The sequence below is a fragment of the Parambassis ranga genome, chromosome 12 (assembly GCF_900634625.1).
Source record: "Parambassis ranga chromosome 12, fParRan2.1, whole genome shotgun sequence".
Classification (NCBI taxonomy): domain Eukaryota; kingdom Metazoa; phylum Chordata; class Actinopteri; family Ambassidae; genus Parambassis; species Parambassis ranga.
Window position 1 is genome coordinate 10,654,563 of NC_041032.1, and position 20,378 is coordinate 10,674,940.

A 20,378-nucleotide genomic window follows, 5' to 3' on the forward strand; every position below is an offset into this window, starting at 1 on the left:
TGCAGCACAATATGCAGTTTTTGTATTAACATGTGCTTCAAGAAACATGGAAACATACCCTGTATGTGCACTTTGTGTTATTATATTACAAAAACATGATTTTATAGTGAAAGAGTCCAGGTGCCTGCAGTTCAGAGCTGTCATCGTTTGAATTTGGGGCATTATGAAATGAAAAACACAACAAAGGAGACCTCAAATCCCACATCAGGCAGTAATGTGCAAACACTTCACTTCAAAAACACATATAGAATATTGTTTGGAAAAAGAGGTGATGCAACAAAGTGGTAAACATGGTTCAGCTTTAAAGTGGCATCAAATTCAAAATGTGCATCAGTTTTGAGTTTTAACAGATAACAAAGAAACATTGTAGAGTTTAAATGATTTGCATTCTGTTGCTGTTTACTCTTTTTTTTCTTTTTCTTTGAAAAGGGGTTGTATCCATTTCCAATTCCGTGCCACCTCTTTCCCATACATGTTTTAACAACTCGGAGTCAGCTATGGCTTTTTCCTATTCTTAGACATCCTGCCTGGCTGCCAAACAGCATTCATATTCACAGAGGCAGATGTAGCCACCAGAGAAATAGTGGGAGCATTTCTGTAGATCTTTGTACCCTACACATCCCTGCTGTTTTAATTTGGAGAATATCTGCAGGATGAAAAGAAACTGAGCACAAAAAATTTAATTCCAGCAGATTTTCTATTTTTTTTTTTTGTTACATTTCATTTTATTACTCACTTTCCCATGTCTAACCACACAAGCGTGCACACACACATTCACACACTCGCACACATTTGGGCTGCATCTCTATTCCCTTGTTTCTTCTACTCTCCTTCACGGCTTGGGGAGCAAATGAGTGTAGAGGCGATCAATGAGGAGGAAGAGGAGGGTTCACCCAAGCTCTGATTCCCTCTGTGATTTATTAAATTTGCCATTGTTTCAATAGGAGGAGCTGTCCAGTGGAGCTCTCTGGGAAAGCCTTCACACCGCTGCTTCTGGAAGTGTGACAGGTACATGAGAGGAGAGTAAGAGGTTAGACAGAAACAAAGCAAAAGACAGAGGTGTCAGAGAGGACAGGGGGATCTGCGGTCAGAGAGGACAAGAGACCCAGACATGAATGAAGAATGGCTAAAGCGGAGCAAGATAGAGAATGAGACACGCAAAAAAAGAAAGGAGAAGACAACGGATGTCAATGGTGTTAAAGGAAAGAGAAAAGAGGTGATGACTGGAATGAGATGCAGATAAAAAGAGCCAGGAGGAAGAGCAGAGGGTAAAAATAAGCTTGACAGTGGAGAGAAAAAATGATCATGGAAAGAAAAAGAAAGAAGGGGGGCATGTGAGGATGAGACGATAAAGTAAAAGGGAGTCTGTGAGCAAATGAGAAAAAGGCACATTAATGCAGCATAAAAACAGGTCAAAGCCAAGATACAACATTTACTGCTGCATGTGTAACAGCATTAGTGGAAGTTACAGACAGAGGCACCCTGGAAAGGTGCTAGAAATTGGATGACGTGTTTACATGGTTGGAACCAATAACAATCTTAGTGGCTTTTTCTTTTTTTTTGTTGTCCAGCATATGATAGAGAAATGGGAAAGAAAATCACAAAGGGTGACATTGCACTTTCATGGCAATAGCCAAGACAGCACAGAATGAAAATATGTTGACAACTGAAAACTCTGGAGGACTATAAAACGACAGGAACAGACAGAAACTCCCTCCACTCCGCCTCCCCCTTTCACTCTTTGTCTGCAGGATTTGAACAGTTTATTGTCTCATGGCTTGTCATTGGTAGCCACAGAGCATGTAATGTCCCTTCTTTACCCAGACACTTCTTCCTTTCTGCCAGCCTTGGCCTCTACTTGCATATTTTAAGGCCTCAACCGTTTGCAGAGGTGCAGGAATAAAGTTCTATCTATAGCACGGCACTTGCCATCGGCCAGAATAAAATATGGATGTGTCTCCCCATGCTGCGCCAGCTGAACATTGCAGACCAAGCTCTGACCTCCAACTGCTCCAGACGGGCCAAAGCTACAAACTGATAATCACAAAAGAAGCCCAGATCATAAGACGGGGGAAAAAAAACCTTTACATTTATGTGTTTATGAAACTGATTTAAAGACTTTAGCGTAATGTATTATTTAGGTAGCAATGCCACAGTGGCGTGCAGCCTATTCCAGGCAAGGAACACCTGGAAACACCTACTGTACCGCCTGTAAGCAATGTTCTGCTGAAGTGGAGCAGGAGGCTGGGATGATAAATTAATGGTGAAAAACAAGATTTCTTATTAAAAAAACACAGTAGAACATGGTTCAAAATGTCAAATTGTTTCAGTTTCTCACTAATTTTCTACTTCCTCCACTCTACAGAAGGCACCATTGACCACATTTTATGTTTCATCTAAGAAATCTAACAACAAGCCACAGTGACCTCACTACTCTTTTAACAGCCTCAAGGCTGAATTCTCTCCTCCAACCAGTTTATATTCACACAGGCAAGACTCATATACAGTATGTGTGCGGTGAAGGAAGTTAACAAGCCCCTCGAGTCGATTTTTTGATTTACAATCTAGCAATTTATTAATAAATTTGATTCGACTTGAGCTACAAATTTTGAAACTTCAACACAGAAAATCAATACAGTATTATTATGACACTTTGTTAGTGGGCACCCAAGACTAGTGTCACCATGAATGTTCATCAAGTGAACTTGAATTTCAGCCAAATTTGGGGGTAAAAAAAAGTGCTTTTTGAGAAAAGGACAGATGCACAGCTTGGCCACGGCTGTCACCTGCATGGGTGCATAATTACTGAGATTGCAGCGATCAGTGTGTGTGTGTGTGTGTGTGTGTGTTTGTGTGTGTGTGTGTGTGTGTGTGTGGGGCTAAGGTGCAGCCTACTGTTGAAAAGCACAGGGTGTGCTGGTGACACTGCGATTATTATCATTTCAACATGTACTTTGATGCCACTCAGGAGTCTAGTGCAGTGACAGAGTCAGACCTCACCCAAAAATCATCATTCTAATTACACATATTTTGTAGCAGAGCCTTGCCGAGGAGCGTGCTGCTCTGCTGTGCTACAACATGTACCCAGTATTCCAAACTGTGAAGTAGCATGACATAAAAGACACAAAAATCATATCAAGTTAAAAAATTGCTCCTTGAACTATTGACACGCTATAAAGACAACACTATAAAATATTAAGGTTTATTACCAGAGCTCAACTAGAGTGTTACTGAGAAATTTCCGGCACATGTAGGAACGGAAATGAAGCAGAAAAGACATTATGCAAATATAATTATGATAGGGTGCCAATTTATCACACCCCAAGACAATTCATCACACCCAGAAACAATCCAGTTAATTTAATACGCCGCAAGCAACAATATATATATATATATATATATATATATATATATATATATATATATATATATATATTTTTTTTTTTACAATTGCTTATTGACCAAAGGGCCGACTGAGGAGAACAGCTGCAGGTCTGGATTCCCTCCTGAATACGCTCAAAACAGATTCTTTTGTCTGTTGGTTCAAAGAAAAGTTCATATTTTAAACAGGATTTATTGTACTGAAAAAACTTTTTGGGATTTCACACTGGCATAACTTAGCCCCTGTGAAGTCATCTGAGGGTTAGTTTATCGTTTTTTAGATCTTTGAGTAAAAATCAGAATTTAATTTTCACTTGTGAGGGCAGTGATTGCTGTTCATTTCCTCTGTTTGAGTTATGATTAAGGAGACACGCTAAATTATTTAAGAGTTGAAGCGCAGCGTCCTGGTGCTTATTTTTTTTACGAGGCATTTTACTGCCTTTTTCTCCTTTGGTTTTCTTCTCTAAATACCAATCGCAATTAAACCTTCAAAGGCACTGTCTAAGAGAACAGTCTGAATAAGTAGCATAATAACGTTAATGAACTGAGAGTCTCTGAAAACACTGGGAGTACAGAAACGTTGAGGGATATATCGAGCATTGCGTGCGGGTGACCAGCCAAACCGCATTTCAAAAGAACCTCATAAAGATGGCTCATGAGTTGGCACGCCATCGACCCAGATGTATTGATCTGGCCTGGCCTTGGTGCTTATGAACCCATTTCTACAGCTTGTTTTTTTTTCCTGTGTCTCTGTGACAAAAGCCTCACATTGAACCAAATTACTAAACCTTTATTTCTCAATGCGTTACTATGCCTGGACTTACCAACTGCTAGTTCTGCTTTTATTTATTTATTTTGCTCTCTAAATGATCTCATCAACTACCCGGCTGCTGTGCTGTAGAGGGTCTGCTCATCACAGCTTATTCTGACAAGCACAACGCACTAGAAACTGTAGGATGGGTGTGATTGATGGACTTTTTACACACCGCAGTGGCCAAGAATGATGACAATTGTATGTTGTACTGCACAAAAAAAAACAAAGTCTTAGCATCTAGTGCTTCATCTTAATTGTGCAATGATGTTTGCCTACACACGCCACATATGCCTCACATGTGTGTGTTTGAATCATCACATCAATCTTAGCTTTTCCTGCTTTCTGTGTGTACGGGGGCAAAAGGCTGAATGTTGAAGTCTTTGTAATTAACTCCCATCTATTTATCATGGATGACAAGCCCGATTCAGTATTAATCAAAACATTACCCTGAGCTAGCTTGAGTGTGCCAAGCTGGCAGCCATTTCTCATCAATGATGTCACATTAGCGATCTGAAGCTTGACACTGGATTATTACTCTCCAGGCTGGAGTTCAATTAAGGCACAGTAAACACTTAATAAGCTTGGTAATGACACTAGTCTTGTGGATGACAATACTTTTTATTTTTCTTGGATGCCTCTCAATTTCTATCAAGCGAATAAACCTACTATTGTGAAGGATTTTAAGAATAAACAGGATATAATTGCTGTTGTAAATCTACAATGATGCAGACTGTCTCTGCACAGTTATGTCTGCAGGGACACTGGATGAATCATCCCTGCAATGACCTTCACTTTCTTCAGGGCACTGAGGGAGACGTGGAAAAAAAAAAATGGCCGATAAATAGTAATTACTCCGTTAGGTTGTTTTATCCGATGAATACAGCTGTTTTAAAGTTTTTTATGATTTGTTAAATTGTTCCCTCCGCTGTGATTTTGTCAAATAAAAAAAATGGGAAAAAGAAAACAAACAACATGCAGATTCTCTCTTCATGGAGTCAGGAGGGAATGTGCTTTTAAGCTTGTGTAAACTGGCTCCATGGGAGGGAGGGAGAGAGGGAGGAAGGGAGGAAGGTAGGGGGGAGGCAGAATTTAAAACTTCACTGTAGCAGCTAGGGATCTTTGTCAAACTGTATGTTTCTTCCTTTGTCTATTTTTAAGCAATAGAAAGTTACACGTTCACTTTCCTCAAAGTTGTTCTATCAAAGTATCTTTCAGCAGATTCTCAGTGGGTTACGTGTTGCCAAAGGCTTATCCGTGTTTACAGTATAAAATAAATACCAAGTAATTGCATCCAACAGTTTTTACAAACAACATAATTTCACTGAGAGGAATTAGTTGCACGAGGAAGTTAATTTATTTGTTTAACCCTTGTGCTTTCAACAGCAGTCATTATTTATTAACGTGGGAGCTGCATGGAAAAAATAATAATAATACAGACCTTTACTATTATTAGTTGCTTCATATTAGATATAATCTAGCTGGGAGGTTTTATTCATCACCACATGTTGTAGTTATGCCAATAAATGACTTGCTGTTAATAAAAAGCACCTTAAAAAAAGAATATTAAATGCAGCTTGATTGTTTTCTATCACCATAATTAGAAAATTAGCCACTTTATATATGTAATATGCTATAAATACAAGTAAATGTTTTTATTATAATGACATAAGTAAAGACATTTTAGACAGACATTTCTATTTTATCCAACAAATCACTGCAGGATAGTTTCTGTGTTGTTCTACTCTCTGTGTAAGGTACATTGAATCTAATAAAATAAAGCTAGTGGAAGACAATGGGTCGATATGTGGGTAAGAACAACTACACATTGTACCTGTAAGCACCTGCAGCACTTGGGTAAAGTAAGGAAAAAGTAAATTAAGGCACATGTTTAATTGAAAGCAAAATCCCTTAACTAAGTGCTTGTGTTGACCTCTGTAAGCAGTCTCTGGAATAAGAATTGTGTCATTTGTATGGCTATAATCCACCCCTAACCGCCTCCTGGCAATGGTAATGCGCTTTATAAATGTGATGCTTCATTCATTCCAAATATTACATTTCCTCTGAATGTAATCCAGCCTGCGATTATGATTATGTCCCACCTAAGTGAGAGAACTACTTCATTACATATTCTACCGTTTTTTTAATGACTTCATTGAAAGTATGACTAACAGCAGTGACCTTCTGTCCATATTATGCTGAAGTTATTGTATACAGTTTTAAGTTGATTGTCTTCCTTCAGTTAGCACATCCAGTCAGAGGATAATGTCACCCTGAATTCTGCTGTCTCCATCACTTCCTATAAATAAATGGAAACCAAACAACTATCAGAAGAGGGAAAGAGAGTAGAATTGTCATGGATGAAGTCCGGAGGCTGAACGCATTGTACTGCTCACTGTAGTGACGTGTATCAACAGGATGTTGGTCACAAAAGGACACAAATAAGAAGAAATCATGCTTTTTATGGTGAACAATAATGAAGCACAGTTAATCTTATTGTTTTTTTGTCCTCCAGACAGACACATCAAGCCTGTGGCCTACGGCCATTTCATCCTAGGGGAAGGATGCTGTTGACCATCCAGAACGATGCATTAGCAGCATTACCGGTCTATCTCCTCCGCCATTAACTCTGGTTCCTGCCACTGTGGCTCCACAACATAAAAGGCAAAACAGTATACCAAAAGCCTCCCATATTAGGGTCTCAGACAGTCTCATTATTACATATGTATAGATAATCAATAGTTTATGAGCACAATTCAACTGGATTATAACTCCAGCATTTGAACTGCCAGATGAAGACTGGTTATGATTATAGGTACAGAGTCATCCCTCTGCACAGTTTAAACTGGGGTGGAGTCGTGTGATATGTTCAGGTTACAGTAGGTGGTTTGATACTGGTAACTGGTCCCTCAGCACGGGTCTCAGAATATGATGTTCAGCATGCTGATTTTCTTAGATGATTTAGACTGTCCATGCTGCCCAGTGCCTTCCCCCGAAGCTGTGGGAGTCCCGCTGAATAATGAAAGTGACAGCCCTCATTTGTTTGGTTGTCTGTGTAACAAAAGCTAATGCCATGCACAACCCTGTGAGCCACAATCATAATCCCTGAGGAAAATACTATTGAGTTCAGCTGAATGGGGTTACCTGTCAGCAAGGACAGATAACAGGATGACTGCTGTTTGGAGACTTTTGGGATGCCAGGCAGCAGAGAATAGGAGGAACAGGATTTTATCACCCCTGTATTCAAATGTTGCTGCTTTATGCTGAGCACAGATGGGAGGGCAGAGGAATTACAATAAATTGGGATTTGTGTGCTAGCTTTCGGAACATTTGAACATTTTATCAATGTGGTGTAATACCTTTATTGGACTTCATATGGCCTACAATGCATAAAATTGGCAAAATATTTATTATACTATATACCAACACTTTCACCTCACTTTTATAATGCCAGTACCTTCTTAGTCGAGTGCAGATTTAATTCTCTCTTCAAGATGACTTTTGTTAACTTTCATATGACTCATTTCATTCTTTTAATTACAGTTATTATTTTCATTTGAATACACTAAAAAGAGCCAAAAATGTTAAAAAGCATTTATCATGTGTCTTTAATATTGAATACCTCGGTTTTGCACCGCTGACATTTTGTTTGTTGCTTCCAGCTGTTCCTCCCTCTGATTTATCTGGGCTGCAGTCTCATGTAACAGCAGGGCTGATATGAACATCTTAATTGATAGAGCTGTTGTGCACATTAAGTTCATCACTTACTCAGAATTATTAATTATCCCTGACATGGAGTCATAATTAGTCAGGATCCAATTGTGACTGACCTGCACTTCTACCTCCCTGTCACAGGTTAACGCACACTTTAAATGACATAATGTAATTATTTCATTATTTGCTACATAAATATTCATTACAACGGGGCAGTCCCCACATGAGGGTTACATTTTATATTTTATCCCGTAATTTCATGTTACACATGCTGCAACATAGTTAGATTATTGCTTCTTAGTAGCATACACACACACACACACACACACACACGAGGGGGTGTAGGAGGTTTGACCTTTCTACCCTTTGCTCTAATTTCTGATCCCTTGCGTCTAATCCCAGCGTTTTGTGTTTCCAGTTGTGAATATGTGGGGATATCATAATTAAGAGAGCAGATTTCATTGACACAGGACCGTTTGTACAGTAAAATAATAATAAAGACTGAGAGGGTTAACATGTAGGTGGGTGAGAGGTGGACAATGGAAGAAATAAAAAGAAATGTCCTAATTATAAGGGAAGAGACCACAACACATTTCTTCTTTGTCAGCTGGTTAATTAAGGTCAGCGTGGGCAGGGCAGGTGCATGAATTGTGCTGATTAGCCATGCTACTTGTCCCTGTGGTGAATATGTTAAATCCAAGGACGTTGTAAAGTGAAACAGAAAAGAATGTGATCCTAAAGGGAAGTCACCCACATCATCATTAGAGATCATTCACAGTATGCAGATGATTTGAGGAGCAGAAGCTTCGCTACTGAAAATGCCAGGACCTTTATACACACTGAATCAATAGGTCATAGACAAAGAATTATTCTCTTTAAGCATGCAGATCCAGCCTTACAATACTGGTGTAAATACAGTTGTGTAAAGTGATAAATACTACAGGATCAAGGGGGCATTTCCACAAACTTTATGCATAATTCAGCATGACATGAATAACCAAGACACCCTCCAACTCAGACTGCACCTTTCAATTATTAAAGTCACACTTGGCAGAGGGGCACCGCACCACTCAGACAGAATGTGATGTCAACAAATGCTTCAACATAGCCCGAGAATAAAAGATTTAGAGGAAGACAATCTTTTGTTTCTAATGGAAAGGTGTTTTAAAGTGGAAACTCTTGACTATGTTTAGCACAGGTCAACAGGCTGCCCACCGACATACCTGAACATCTAATTGCCCACACCAGTGCTCCCTGTCACTTGACCTTATGTGCCGCAGTACATTAAATTACTGCATTGCATTAGTGCTTCACTTAAAGAGTCGATGGCTATGCCAACTAAAGAGGGAGCGGTGTATATGCCATGATGTGGTTTCACTCCACTGAACACTTATTTTTCTAATGTGAAATAATTATGTCATTTTTACAAAAACTCAAACATAAGCAGTACTTGCCGTGCTATCAAGCACACGGGTGGGCTGGCCTGAGCCAAAATAAACTGTCCAGACTGGGCCATCTGAGGACATTGATACTGAGAGCCACCATGGCTGTATAAACAAGCAGCACAGCTTAGCACAACAGATTTCACGTCACATTTTTTTTTTGGTATGCTGCTCATAACAGAACGAGCATCATGCAGTTAATCTCACAGCTATCATATAATTAATCTCAATTTTACACACACAGTGCTCATATTTCCATAATTCTAATTTATTTCTAAGGAAAGTTTTTTTTTTATAGAAAAACAGCTCACCTCGTTTTTCAAAATTATGCTTCACGTCATCCTCCTTGCACATCATGTCCGCATGTCCTCCGATTCCAACCCCATAGTCATCCAGGACCTTCCCATCATTCAGCTTGTTGTGGAGCTGGTTGGGAGTGGAGTTAAGCGAGTGCCCACCTGCGTCTTCCTCATCGCAGTCATAGTCATCAAGAATCGGGGTCTCACGAATGGGCATTCCTATGACCGAGCTGCCGTGTTGGTGGGTGCCGCGCGGACCCCGGTAGCTGTCACGGCCCTGCGGACCCAGCAAAACAGAGGGGATGTAGTGGATCTCATGGGTGGCCTCGGTGCTGGCGCTCTTCTGGGGTATGCGGCGACGCTTGCACCATCGGTGGCGGGTATACAGGACGAGGGTGAATAGGAGGATGAGGAGGAGCAGTGCAATGAGGCCTCCCTGGGTAAAAAAAAATAAACAGAATGTGAGTACAAGTACACATGGACGGTCTCTGTACACACTGTAAAATAATAGGACTACTAACAATTACCAAGCACAAACTCGATTCACTGCCATTTTTATAATATTTGAATGCCAATTAGCAGCATTTGTCAGCTATTAAAAGAGGCCTGGTAATCAGCACCTTCATGTAAGAGTTTCATAAGCAATGCATGGCTGCTAACTGTGTTTTGACAGGGAGCAGCACATTAGTGCCCAAACTACAGTCCAAGTGCACTGGTTAAGAAAACTCAATTATATGAATTATATAAAGAAGGGAAACGTAATGACTTAAGATCATCATCATAGAGAAATGGCACTAGTTCACAAATGTGCAACATGCTGGGTGAGGAGTAACAGTTACATTGTGCTGTTATATAACTGTTTGTTATCATCATATCATTAGCCTTTATGGGACAAAGGAAGCTGATGAAGATCAAAAGTGTTTGTGGACTTTTTCAGGAAAAGAGAAAAAGAAGAATGAAAGCAGCAGAGCCCCGTAGCACTGATGACATTAGCAAGTAATTAGAAGATAGGAAGGACACAGAGACACATATGAGAGCACAGCCAATTACTGTACAGTACACTGTTGATTTTAGTGTTTAAAATCAGCACTTTAATACAATTTTCTGCAGGCATTCATAAAGCAGAATACACACCCACATACACAAATGGACACGGAGTGTCTAGAGATTATTTCAATTATTATTGTCTGCATATAAACAATATTGAATTTGAGATATGGCAACAGCATCATAAACTAAACCCTCATAAGGTTTGCAAAAGATGAATTTAGTTTATTACACCGTGTAGCTACCCCTGCTATTGTCTCCATTTCTAATGTGAAAGTCTCACCAACGCAGACAGACAGCAGTCAGGCAGAAATAATTTCTCAGCAGCAGTACTGAATCTGGACTCCTGTCTTCTGAGTGTGTCACACACACCAATGCACAGGGGTTGTTAGCCTGTTTGGCTCTCTCTTTCTTCCCTAAGCCCTTACTATGGCACCCTGTAAATCCACCAAGGAGCATCACATTTCTCTGTGGTTCACTCAATATCTGACCATCACAGAAACATCAAACACTCTTCCATACATGTTGTGGTTAGATGCTAAAGTAAATCTATATGCACTGCTGGGACGGTGGAAAGAAGGGGGCGGGAGGGTTCGGTGTATTTTTTTTTATTTTTCACAATGGCAATCCAATAGGTGAGATGTAGTATTGGATTCAGCGAGACATGGCTACCTAAGGGGCGATATATATATATATATATATATTATAATGTCATAGAGAGAAAACTTGCTGTCAGCACTTTTATGCAAGTGCATATATAATGGTGTGGCTATATATGCAAAATTATATGCATGCACGCACAGATGCATGCACAACCTGTCACAGAGGAAGGGGGCACACATATGCACATGCTGATGCACACACACACACACTCACTAAGGAGACACGAGCACAAAGTATATCAGGACAGAATAATAAATAAAAACCACAAGGGTTCATTCATCACAACATTTAAAATTCCATCTTCATGAAGAAAAACAAACCCCTTTCAAATTATAACTCATGTACTGCTGGGTGTCCATAAATCAATGCTGAGAGGTAAGGCGGCCCAGAGAGGACTAGTGCTACGGACTAACTTGTACATTAATCTCCAACAGGATGGCAGCTGTGCAGAAATGCAGCCTCACAAACTCACCTCAGCCTGCACTTCTACTTTTATTTTTTGGAACAGAGCATTAATGGACTGACATTGCATAATTGTAAGCCACTTGAAAAATGGTAGTGTTCAACAACAACAACAACAATAATAATACATAACAATAGTGGAACAATGCCCTGCAATGAGGTGTAATGCAAAGCTGTAGGCTTTATTATTATGCCCTATTGTGTCGCCCTATTGGCCACGTCACAGTCTGCCTAAACTCCAAAAGCAGGTAAAGAAGTGAAGCAGGCAGTCACAGAAGCAGGCAGCTCGTGCCGTCAGCCAGGACTCACCTGTCACTCAAAGCAGCCACACCCATAACGACGCATTAAATTTAACATAACCAAAACCAGATTTTTGTACCGGGCTGTAACCTTTATTTAACCAAATAAAACCCATTGAGATCAGGATCTGTAAACATGTTTATGGTTAATTTTGCTGTAAGTGGGCCATTTTAACATGGAAGTCTTTAGGGATTGACTTGATTTTGGAGCCAGCCCCTAGAGGCTGCAGGGTGAAGTGCAGTTTTCAACACTTCCGCATGGGCTTCATTTCTGACCCTGGAGGTTGCCTCTTGATTCTTGACTGGAAAGTAGCAAGTGTCCATTTGTCAAGACATAAAAACTAACTGCACCTTTTACATTTACTCATTGACATTTAAAATCTTAATGATGCAGCTTTAGTATGGGAGTAAAATTACAGGAGTCTAACAGCTTTGAAATTATTCTGCTAAAAATCTAAATATGTACCACATGTCAGCTTTTACCTTTATATATTTCTGTTACATCAGTGCCTTTTAAAGGGCATGTTTCATGTACCTTTTCTACTTTCCTATTACTCATTTTTCTCATTACTCAAATTTCCATCCCCATATCATCTCTCAGCATTCTCCTCTGCCCAGCGTTCTCACTTTTTGTTCCGTCTCCCCCATGATTACCGTGTGTCTCTCAGTCTCCATTCCCCTTCATGTTTGATCACATCTTTCTTCCACTCTTCAGTACAACAGCCATATAAATTCACAGTGGCAGATGTAGCCATGAGGGAAAATGGGTTTTCTGTTCATCTGCAGACCCTACAAATCCCTGCTGCTTCAGTCCTAAGTGACTTCATGTGGAGGAGAGCGGCTGGAAGCCCCATAATTCCACTCTTTTTCGTAGTATAGGTTTACTGCAGTCCATGATTATTTCCCTGACTTTGCATTCCTTTTTCCCCATAATGGTCTCAGTTGCCATCTAAATTACTCTTTGTGTGTTTTTTTTCCTCTTTTGACTTGTATTTTTCTCTCTGTGTCCTCTGCCATTAGCATGCCATTAGTCCTTTTGCTGTAGTCTCTGCTGCTTTACCACCTCCCATTCCTCGTTTCCCTTTCCTCTCTTCTGGCTACTAGATCATATTGCCTGCTTCCTCTCAGGTCGTGCTGCCAAGCCGGACGCTTTACCAGCGTCTCATCCCTTCTCACTTACCTCTCATCCTTATTCATTTTCAGATTGAATGAGATATGGGTACAAACACCAGAAATGAATAATTAAACATTTTGTGAGCCTACTTTTTTCTAAACTTAATACCAGAGAATTACTCAGATTTAAACATTACACAGGTTTCACCATTAGAGTTAATAACCTGCATAATGAAGAGGACAGACACAGCTGTCAAATTGAGCTCGTTTGAAAGTTGCCATAATAACACTTTAGTATTTAGTTGTAAACAATATGACTACTTCAAACTGCAACGAGTCACAGGGTTAGAAGCCCCAATCCAAAACCTAATTAACCTTGATCATAAGGCTTGATTGAGGCGAATACAAATTAAAAATATTTAACTCAAACTAACTGTACAGTCCTCAAAGTATGCTAATGAAAGACCCGACGATATATACAGTCGAGGTTGTGTGAAGCTTTATAAGACATACAATCCAGGCATGTTTAATTTCAGCTGTCTTTTATTAGAGCGATAAAAAAGCGGTGGTGGATTGTTGCTAAAGGTTATTTGCATAAGCTATTTCAGTGCCAGTGTCATTTCCTGTTCAGGCTTAGCTTACGCTTATATATATATATATATATAAATAGAACAACATGAAATTTACTTTTATTGTGTATTATTATATGAGAAATTCCTATTAGGTTACCTGACACATTGTACTACAGTACATATATTTACATCAGGCTAGATATAGTTGTGTAGATGTTTCTGTCTTATTTATTTGCTGTCTTATCTAAACTGTGTAAAATTCATACAGCTCTGATTCTCACAATGAGTCATTCCTCTTCGCCCAGACATTTTGCATTAAAGTTAGAGCCTGAACAATATATTGCTTACCTGATATATTTGGTTGATATGACCAGCAGATTGTGTTACGTGTTTGGAAAGTAGCAAACACAGAAATTGCACATTATTGATGAAGACACTCCTGAAACCACATCAAACTCTTTAACAGCTCGAAAGTTTAATGATCAGCTTCATTGATCCACTCTTTGCCCTTGGTTCAATAACTCCAAGAGCCTCAGGATGAGTAAAATTTAGACTTTTCTATGCATTTGACAACAGTAACTCCCTTATGATCCTAATAAGCTTCTTTATGCAGTGAGACAACATGACTCGGATCCAACACATCCAACACATGCTCTGTGGTTTAGCCACCATCTGTGCACAGTGGAGGCAGTGGCTTACTGAACCCCAGAAGCCATCCACCTCCTGCTCCGAAGGAAGAGTGGACTGCAGCAATTTTTAATGTATTCTTTAAAGAGAACATCAGTGCTCACACGCTGAAGAGACAGTCAGTCAATCACATAAAAAAACAGCTGACATGTATGCATTAGCTCAGAGGACATGATGTGCAAAAACGAATTGGAACTCATGACAGCTAGCAAAGCCAAATGCACATAAACACAGGCCATATACTGACCTTCAAGGCAAAACAACATCCTCTCCCTCTAATTCTGTCAACATTCTGTCACTATTTTTTACTGGTCTACCTCCTACACTCTCTTACATTCCCTCCCTTCTAAGCGGTGTATCTGTTTCTCATATCCCTCCGTCGCAGCAGGAAGTTAAAATGGCATGTGCCCGAGCATCTGCTCTCCATTCTCTCTGTCCAACTACAAGTCACAGCATGAATGACAGGACTTGGCTCCCTGGTTAATATTTCCACTCTACCAATTCACCTTGGAGAAAGTGTGCCGGTCCATACCTGAGTGCCTGGAGAAAAAAGTCTGGTCTTGGATGCTTAATCAGATACAGCTTAGCCAGACTACTATTAGCTGTTCTTGAACTTGTTTTTAACTTAGTAGGATGGGAAATGATGTTGTGCAAATGTCCATTAATGGAATATTAAAGCAGGAAACAGCTGTGTCATTTCCTCATTCATTAATTCAACGACTAACTCACCCACTCAGACAGGCGGCGAGTCTAATGTAGGCAATAACTACAAACTACACTTGGGTCATTTCTCCGTCCTCACTGCATATGTATGCATTGTGTAGTGTGTGTGTGTGTGTGTGTGTGGTCTCTCAGGTTTGCTCTGTTGTTATAATTTGAATAGGCCCACTTTATTGGTAAGGTAAAGTTGCTCCTGATGAAAGTGATTCTGAAGTAACTGAAAATCATTTTCACAACCCAAGCTATGTAAATCACTAGAGAAATTACACTGACCAAAAACCCCTACCTAATCATAAAATCTGATTACACTGTGATTGAAAACTGAATTAAAATATCCTGCTGCTTAACTGGAAAGCACCGGGTCGACCTTTCCATTCCATCCCTCTCGCCGTGGAATCTAATACATGTTTCCGTCATTCTCTCCCCATCCACTTTTACATCGTCTTAAGTCCAATCCTTTCATTACTCCACCTCCCCTTCTACAAGCCACAATGCACCATTACACAGAGGGAAAAGATTTCAGGGCAGATAATGCTGCCTTGAGCCATAGCTTTGTGAATTATAACACAGAATTAGGGCTGATTTGCCACTGTACTGCTCCCGCCCACCCAATAGCACTCTCCCAGGCTTTTTTCCTGCTTTAGCCAGTGGCCTACACCCACCACTTTCCTCTCTCAGCCAAATGAACAATAAGTCAGTTTCAGGGTCTCTAAACCCAGGACCTATACTAAGGGATGAAGACTGCATCCATACATTACAGTAGATTACAAAGAAAATTACATCTCAGTTCTGCAGTGAAAGTTATTTATATGTTTGCAGAGCAAAGATATTTTTGCGGTTGCAGAAAATACATTATCTTCCACATTGAGACCTGCCTAACATAGACTAAAGCATTTTATGGTGGCAAGTATTGCTCAATATAAAAGACTGAATACCAACAGTATGCGCAGTATTGCAACTTAAATTCAAAATTATAAAATGTGAGACTTGTAGATGCATAAATTAGCCTTTTAAAATAAACTACAATTGACATAAGCATAAAGAATTCCACAATTATGTAAATGTTCATTATACAAACTGTTTAGTAAGATATAACAGAGATCCAGGCCTCCCTGCCTCAAGCACTTTTCTCCAGTTCCTCCCGAATGGCCACCTGCAGGAGTTCTCAGGCCAGTTTGATATAATCCCTCCAGTGAGTCCTGTGGTGGCCCTGGGGCCTCTGCCCAGGTGGCTGCGCCTGGGTAGACCAATGAAGGGAAGCACCCAGGTGGCATCCTCCTAAATGCGAGAAGGCAGCAGGTATACTTTGAGCCTCTTTCAGATTTCTGAACTTCTCACCCGCTCTCGCTGACTAAGCCTGGCCATCCTACTGAGAGAGGTCTTTGCAGTTGTTTGCAAGTTCATGACGATAAGATAAGGTGAGGAATGGGTTTGCATCACTGGAAAGGTTGTCACCCAACCTGCGCAGTCCAACAACAACGTCCCACAAAATACTGACTCTCCTAAGTGCATATATTCCGGACCTTTACCTGCGAGTGAACTAATCTAATTTATATTCAATATAATTACACATCAAAACAACTGGTAAAAATGAAATAATGAAAGAAATATGGACCTAGTGGGGGTAAAAATTGATGACATATTTTATCCCCCGAGGAAAATAATTTTGCATTTTACAAAAAAAAAAGCTTTGCATTTAGATAATAGCTAGCATTTCACCACCACTGTAATGGAGCCGGGGTATACTTCTCAGTATAATGACATCCTGTGATGCTCACTGTTTGCATGGTAACCAAATATAATTGCCTGATGACCATGCACCACTGCTTGCTCATTACTGTGGCAAATTAATACTGCTGGAAAAGAAGAGACTGCGATGCCCCCCATGCCCGAGCACTACCCCACCCAACCACACCACATTATGGCTCTTTCATTTACTTTTATAAGAGATAAATGATATCTTCACATTTAGTCAGCGCAAACCTACCGCGAGCACACATGCCCTCCCTCTGTGACATTTCAGAGAAGGAAATGTGATTAGAAAGGTAATGCCAATATTTGCAGTGGTGTCACAAGGGGCCAATACTGGGTTACTACAGTTGTTGATAACAAGACAGTAAGAGGGCCTGGACAATGAGGCCCTTGGGGTGACTTTGATTGAGGGGAAAAAAAGCAAAGGCTGAGAATAGATTTTGCTTTCAGAGTGCACACAATGGCACATACTTGTAAAGAGCAGCATGTAGGAAAATAGCAGTGATCATACTCATTTTTGTTTCCACATTTTACTTGGAGGGACAGATATATATATATATATATATATATATATATATATATATTTCAAGGCATACACTCAAGTTTGTTCATTTCATGTTGCTGTCAGGCACAGTTGTGTAGTATTTAACCGAATACAGAATAAGCACAAAAGTAAATCTGTCAAATGAATGACTTTGCTCTCTGCTAGAGAAAGAAATATTTGTGCCTTTAAAGCTGGCGGGTGCGATGGAGCTATGTGTTGCTAGGTGTTTTTTTTGCGTTGGTGTGCTTTTGCCCATGTTCTTCTATCAAAGGCAGCTGGGGCCTCAGCCCTTGTTATATTCTCTGTCATTTAGCTTGAAGTGAGGCCTTTATTTGTATCTGCAGCTGTTGGCCAAGTGTTACCACAACAGCTTGTAAGAGTAGACCTGTCAGCGAGCGCCAGCAGCTGAAGGGGAAGGTAGGCTTTGTCCGTTCGTGCCAGATGCAATCAAAACTCACTTTCCTCCTTCCTTCTGCTTTTCACTCACACCCCTTATCCCTGATTTCTCCCCCTTGCTCCATATTTCACAGCTCATGTCTTCTCAGTTCAATGGCAGCGCCACAAAAGATATTTCACATTATATAAAGTGTTCATTTTGACACTTGTTTTAACTTAGGCCTGGCGTTAACACATGGGACTCTGTAGGGAACGTGGTCGTCTTTCAATTTAGTTGTGGGGGAGGCGATAGAAGTAGAGATGCCATCCACTATTGAAAACATGAAATGAATTGTGATTGCCTTGAAACTGCTAATAGATATCAAAAGGTCTGAATAACACTTCCAAGCCCAATTCAAATAGCACAGATGTTCCCAATTGGTGCTTGAGTCATTAATGGCTGCTAGCAAAACACATCTGCTATCATTAGCACTAAAGACAGGGAAAACAAGTAGTTCAAATATATATTAATGAGAAATTTCCATGAGACTTTAATCACTGTGCTTCACGGGGGCCATTAAAAGAGGAGCGAGAATTGGAGGAAATCAATAGTGAGATACAGAAGCAGATGAAGAGATGAGCAGCTTAAGCCTAAGGTAGGAGGCATGGTGCTGTTATCTTTAGAGTCCTCAGAGGTTAATGAGATATGCAGTGAGGATGGTTTGATTTCCAACAGTAAATATCTCCGAGACGCTCTATTAATGTGGAAAGAATCGTACAATGAAAGAGCATAGTTTTCAGCAATGAGTTTCTAAATCCTTCTAAACTTCGAAACTGCTCTTCAGGACACCTACGGGTGACATTGTGAGAGGTTTGTCTGTCTTTATTTATTGCCTAGGATCCATGAATGCATCAATTCTTTCAGAGATTTAAACATATGGTTTGGGTTGTCCTCACAGAGGCATGATGTTCCAAATAAAACAAATGTCAAATGTAAATATTTTAAGTGCCATCACAATCTCTACATGTATACATACACAACCAATTACATATCTCCACATTGCCTTGATGCAATCTTACCACAAATGCATCTACACTAGCAGTCTGGAGCACAAACATGAAAAAGGTTATTCAATAATCCTCTTCCTCCAGCACCAGACTTTCCTTTTGTTCCCCAAACTCCTAGTCTCCATCAGTAACTGTTACCCGGGCAACAGAACAGACAGAACAAGATAGAGAGAGTGAGAGAGAGAGAGAAGGTGAGTGAATGGGCAGAAGAAAAGGGGAAAACACAAGATGGGTGGGGGGATGCAGCCACTTGAGTTTTGTCTCTCCAAAAGGTAAACTATAAATATCATCCTCCCTCTTTTACCTGCACTACTACCAGAAATGTGAAGAGAATTAATTTGCTTTGGTCAAGACACTTGCCCAGGCAAACAAGTGCTCCATTACTTGTTTCTTTAAAGTGTGCACTACTGTGTGTGTGTGTTAGAAAGAGGGAAGGCAAGAAAATCTAGTGGCAGACATCAGTATGTCTGTGCACAGTGTCTGGGAATGTTGTGTCTAAACTAAATAGATACACAGTCCATGTACAATATAGCATGTATGCGCACCCTCACACACACACACACACACACACGAACACCTTGTTATTAATTAGATCCTATAATTTATAATGCTTTAGTGTAATCTAAGCTTTACTTCAAATACAGTCCCAGTTTTTTTTGTTGAATGTATGTCAAAAAACGGTGATCTGTCAAGGCTATACACACATTTTTTTTTATTTGTTTTTTTTTAACCCAGAGGTTGCTGTGATTGGCTCCAGCCTCTTGCAGCCTTGTGCAAAAAGAGTGGCTCAGAAAATGGATGAAATGGTGGATGTAGCACAACTGTTAGAATTCTAAAAGAGGTGAATGATCTTGACTCATCATGCAAAAAAGGGACATACCTGCACAGTACGTAATAGTCTACACAATTTAAAAAGCCTATACTCCATGCAAAGCATTTGCACACAACGTGAGAGTACTCAGAGCTGGCACAAACAACTGCACCACTTTCAGGGGATTTTCCAAATGCTACACTACGTGTGCACTATCAAGGACACAATGTCACTTGTACCAAACTGCTAAAACCAGTTCATGCTATATCCAGATGCCAGATGCCTGAAGGTTCTGACCATGAAGCTCCTGCTTCAGCAACAACAGAAGCCATTTAAGAAGCCAAGATGGCAAAAATTGAAGGTGAGATAATGCACTGCAAGTTTGTGTGTGGGGAAAAAAAGGTGTTAGTACAAATTTAATTTGAAACAATGACAATGACCAAACAAACTACATCTGTAACACATACATTTTCTGTAGGTGTTTGAGGCTATTTCTCTCCTGGTCACATCAACATGCCTGTTTTGCTATAGGTGGTGCATGCTGAAACAACCACAGAATGACTGGTCTGATAATAACTGAACAGCTACCCATATGGAGTCTGTTTGTGTGAGTAAGAA

General features: G+C 40.1%; 1 protein-coding gene across 1 annotated transcript in view; it reads right to left on the minus strand.

Moving 5' to 3' along the window:
* astn2 (astrotactin 2) overlaps window positions 1–20,378 on the minus strand; it is a 201,545-nt gene that overhangs the window by 134,240 nt on the left and 46,927 nt on the right. Inside the window, exon 3 of the mRNA XM_028418196.1 lies at window positions 9,660–10,083. Within this exon, the coding sequence (XP_028273997.1) occupies window positions 9,660–10,083 (424 nt within the window). The remainder of the gene's footprint in view (window positions 1–9,659; window positions 10,084–20,378) is intronic.